This window comes from Myotis lucifugus, unplaced genomic scaffold (assembly GCF_000147115.1).
Source record: "Myotis lucifugus unplaced genomic scaffold, Myoluc2.0 scaffold_147, whole genome shotgun sequence".
Taxonomy (NCBI): domain Eukaryota; kingdom Metazoa; phylum Chordata; class Mammalia; order Chiroptera; family Vespertilionidae; genus Myotis; species Myotis lucifugus.
Window position 1 is genome coordinate 51724 of NW_005871195.1, and position 4965 is coordinate 56688.

At 52.7% G+C, this 4965-nt stretch overlaps 1 protein-coding gene across 1 annotated transcript in view; it reads right to left on the reverse strand.

The window, feature by feature from the left end:
• The window catches only part of FAM184B (family with sequence similarity 184 member B), a 65966-nt gene that overhangs the window by 20340 nt on the left and 40661 nt on the right, over positions 1 to 4965 (reverse strand). The window contains 1 exon segment of the mRNA XM_023759093.1: positions 4250 to 4357. Within this exon segment, the coding sequence (XP_023614861.1) occupies positions 4250 to 4357 (108 nt within the window).

The window sequence follows — 4965 nt, forward strand, 5'->3', positions numbered from 1 at the left end:
CCCCCCCCCCCCGCCCTGCCCCAGGCATTTTCTCAGGTTCAGCTCAGCACTCTCTCCAGTGGTAAAGTGACCTGGGTATTGATTGTGCACAGAAAAATAAAGAGTGCTGCCTCTGCTCCAGCCACCCACTGCAAAAGCCTCCTCCCTACTCCTCCTGAGCAAACGGCCGGCGATTTTCAACCTGTGTTCACGGTGGGTCTTCGTCTTTCATCTTCCAGGCAGTTCACCTCTTCCAGATTGCTTCTATTTTAAAGGGACGCCCACACCCAGGAAATCCCCTGGAAGGGGGTATTCAAAGTCATTCTCAAGGCCAGCTGACCACCTTTCAAAGGTGCATTACGTACATCTGAAAATAGAACACCTAATGCGCTGGGGTTTGGCTGAGTGATTACAGGGACTGTAATAGATGCTATAAAGTCACTTCCATTTATAGAATGTTCAAGAGTTTTGAGAAGTGCCTTCGTGTGCTTTCTTCAGTTCGTCATCACACATCTGTGGGGTGTGGAGGGCGGGGATTATCACTGCCACTTTCCTAACAGGAAGTAGTATAGCTACATGGCATACAGCACGGGCCCTGGTGCTGCTCTTGGTGCCTCAGTTTCCCTCTATGTAAAACAAGGGTAATGATAACACTTGCCTGATAGGACTGTTGTGGGGTTTGGGGAAAGCACTGTGGGCCTGGCTCACTGCCAGGGCCTTATGTGTGATGCCACCGGGGTACAGGGGAAACTGCTCCCAGTCAGGTGTTCGGACCCGAGGTCCCCACGCAGGTGTGGGGTAGAGCTGGGGTGGGATCCATGTCCTAACCCTTCGAGCGGAGCTGTGGCCCTCCCTGTGCTGCCTTCCTGGGCTCCAGCCTGGAATCTCCCCAAGGAATGCATCTCCAGGGCAGCCCACCGTGTTCCATGTTGGATGGGACCGGGCCCCTCAGCCCACACCAGATGGAGGGTAGCAGCCCTCTGAGGTCTAGGGACACTCAGGGTGTCCGTGGTTAAGGGCTCAGTGATCATTTGTCTGCTGACCCCCAGGACCCTGACACCCTCGATTCGTATGGCCCCCGTGAGCAGGGGACGCTTCTCAGGCCTGGGGGAGCCTGGGTAAGCCCTTGGCTCCCTTCCCACTGGCCTCAGGGTTTTCGCCTCGGGACTTTCACTGTGTCCTCCCCTGCCATGTCCCTTCCTGGGGAAGTCCCGTGCCACCTCAGTGTCCAGGCAGAGGGCAGCAATGTCACCGTGAGGCTCCTGGGTTCCCTGGGCAGGACCTCCCTCTCCACACAGCATCTTCCTGTCAGTATGAAGCATGTATCACACCGGTTAAGGACACCCACTCCCCCACTTGCCATGGGGCTCTCCAAGGCCCAGGCCCAGGCCTCATTCCCCCGGGATCCAGCCCTGCCTCGCAGACGGCTCACATCCGTGCCCAAGTGAAATGGCCTGAAAGATCATTAGCACAAGCGTCTCCCCTTTTTCTCGGGAGCAGGGGCAAGCAGGGGGACCTATGAGAACGTCCACCTCCTTTGTCCCGAGTTCTGTGCGACCAGGCACCAGGGGAGTCTCCCAGGAAAAAGCTTCCCTTCGGAGTTACCAAGGCTGGACTGGCTTTCTGGGAACCAGTGAATAAAACGATGACCCCGAGAGAATCAAGGGGACGAGACAGGAGAGACCAGGGCAGAAGGCTCAGGGACGTCGCCGCTAACTCTGGTGGGACAGAGACACACCCAGGCTTGGCAGCCTGCCCTCGGCAGCGTGTGCTGAGAGCCAGTGAAAAGTCTGCTCTCAGTTGGCGTCATTAGTTAAAACCTTTCTGACTCACAGAAATGCGGTGACAGAACAGCTAAGGGCCTAAACACCAACTCCCGAGTCTTGAGGAAGCTTTAATGTTGTAGCGCCCGATCCGGCAAGGATGTCACTGGGAAGCTGTCCTTTTACACTCTGCTTGGGTGTCCCTGATTCCACCCCAAGCTCAGCCTGGATTGTTCAAACCCCACTCAGCCTCCTCCTTTCACACTGACCTGCCCCTTGTAATGCCCGGGGTCGGGCTGCTCACACATCATCTGGTGAGTGACCCTGGGAACTTCTCTAGGACTTTGTATTTCCAGGGCCCAGGCAAAGCTTCGGCTCACTGGGCTGGCATATCGGCTTGCCACCAATAATTTTTTTGAAATATTTTTTTTATTGATTTAAGAGAGGAAAGGAGAGGGAGAGAGAGTTAGAAACATCAATGATGAGAGAGAATCACTGACCGGCTGCCTCCTGCACACCCCCTATTGGGGATCAATCCCACAACCTGGGCATGTGCCCTGATGGGGAATCAAACTGTGACCTCCTGCTTCATGGATGAATGCTCAACCACTGAGCCACACCGGCCGGGCTTGTCACCAATATTTGAAGAAATTACAAACATCCTCCAATTGTCCAAGCTCAGAAAGTTTTGTAGCTCAGTGTTGGCAAGGTTGTGGGGCCACAGCACGCCAGAAGGCAGTGTGGCAGGCCTATCGAAGTTAAAAATGCACGCACCACCCCTGGAAGTAACATAAGGTAGTGCTGAATGTCAGCTCTAATTGACAAAGAAAGACACCCACGTGCCTCGGACCCAGCAAGTGCTACAATGGAAAGAATTAGCACCTGCTGAGCATTTGCAGGGGTAGGTGCTGCCTCCAACACTGCAGCACGTTAATTCACTTAGTCCTCACAAAACCCTGAGGCAGGTGGAGCATCCGCCCATCTCACAGACGAGGCAGCTCCAGCAAGTGGCCTTCAAACCATGTGTCCAAGGTTCCCCCGCCAGTAAGAACACAGGTGCCTGGTTTGGGGGTGAGCTCGCTTAACTATTGCACTGCACGATACCCCTCCACAGTTCTGTACTATCTATTACCACTGAAGTATTTATTGTCTATAACAGAGAAAAACTAGGATGGCCTAAATATACAGCATAAGGGAGGGTTAAATATACTGTGGTTTTTCTGTTCAAGGGAACACCAGACAGTTGTTGTTTTTTTAAAGAAAACCATAAAGCCGATATTTGATATGGAAGTGTACTGATGGGTTACAACCTTGAAGCTATAAAAGTGTAAGTTAGAAAAAGCAGAGTGCAGGAGAGTATCCTACCATTTGTGGAAAAAAAATGCCTGCATATGCACGGTATGGCTCTGCAAGGAGAAATTAAAGTAAAGAAGAAATTTTAAAAAAGCAAAACAAGTAGACAGGGAGCTAGGGGGAGGGGCGTGCTTGTCGCTGCACACCTGCCACACCTGCTGAACCCTGCACCAGGTACGGAGTGGATTACCTATTTGAAAAGAACAAAATAAAACTGATTTAAAAGAACAAACAACACCTGCAAAGTGCGTCCCAGTGGCCTAATAGAAAACACAGCGCCGGAGATGAACTCTGTCACTGAATGTCCACATCGTGTTAACGCTGTCTGTGTATGCGTATTTCTTCCCTGAACCGTCTGCTCGGAGGTGCCCGCCTAGGACTCCACAACCGACTGTGGAAGGAATGAATAGCGTGATGCTAACTAAGTTGAGCCGCATGGACCTGACATTCATGAGGTTGCCCGCAGCCTGAGTAGCCCAGGGGTCTGTGTTCCCCTCTGGAAACTGAGCTCCGTGCGTGCAGACGAGCTGGGAGAGGCGTGGAGCAGGACCTCCCTCGGAGCCCCAGGAGGAACCAGCCCTGCCGACGCCTTGATTTCGGGCTTCTGGCCTCAAAGTGTGAGACAACACGTTTCTGTGCTCTAAGCCACCAAGTCTGTGATGGTTCATGGTGACAAACCAGGAAGGGCATACAGCCACCGGAGCCGAAGAGAGACACTCACAGGCACCGGTTTCTGCCCCGGAGCAGCACCCCTAAAAGGGCAGCGAGTGAGCTAGCATGGGAGCAGCTGATAGCAGGGAGGTGGAGGGAGGTGGCCTGGGCGTTGTTATGACTCTTAGGCTTCGGGCTGAGCAGAACCAAAGGCCCCCCTGGGCCCAGGGCCCCTTTCTCTGCCCGGCAGGCTGCTCTCAGCGGAGAGAAGAATCACCTGACAAGCCTGCTCTTTTTCACACCCCGTGGAGAACTGCTTAGGACTCTGTTTTGTTCCTGGCTTTTACAGAAGGATTTTGTAGTGATTTATTTTTTTCCAGGCGTTTTGGCAGCTCTGAGGGGGACAATAAAAAAGCCCATTAATGCCAGCATGTGCCACCGGGGACGCTGGAGGGCTGACACGGAGAGACAGCCTTAATTAAAGCCGAAGGCGCGGGGCTCACCTGGGTCTCCGAGTCGCCGCGGGGCGGGTAGTCCGGTTCCGGGGGCCCGTCCTCGCCTCTTCGGGGACATCCCTTATTCTGTTGGATGAATTCTTCCAGCCTTAACACCTAAAAGAGAGGAACAGAAATGCTTGGCAATGACACCCGTCTCCTGGATGTGGCCCTTAATCTGGGAGTTCCTTCTCCTGGGTCCATCAGTTCCGGGGACAGCGCCCCATTAGACTAGTTCAAACATGCTCCAGAAAGGCCATTTCTTTTTTAAAAAAAAATATTTTTATTGATTTCAGGGTGGAAGGGAGAGAGAGAGATTGAGCCCGAAACCCGGACATGTGCTCTGACTGGGAATCGAACCAGGACCTCTTGGTTCCTAGGTGGATGCTCAACCACTGAGCCACAGCGGCTGGGCCAGAAAGGCCATTTCTAACCAGCCGGCTGTGTAGCGGTCCCAGAAGAAGCCGAGCCTGCAGGTTTGAAGGAGTCCACACCTCCCTCATATGACTTACACGCGCCTGGCTATACTGGAGCTGCTTTTCATTGGCTTCCACACCATTTCCCATGATTTCTTTTCTTTTTTTTTTAAGTTAATTGGTAAAGAAAAGAAACTATTCTACACTAATAAAAGAGAAAAAATGGTAATTTGGCATATGACCGCTACCCTTCCCATTGGCTAATCAGATATCCTTATGCAAATTAACTGTCCCCCAAGATGGCGGTCC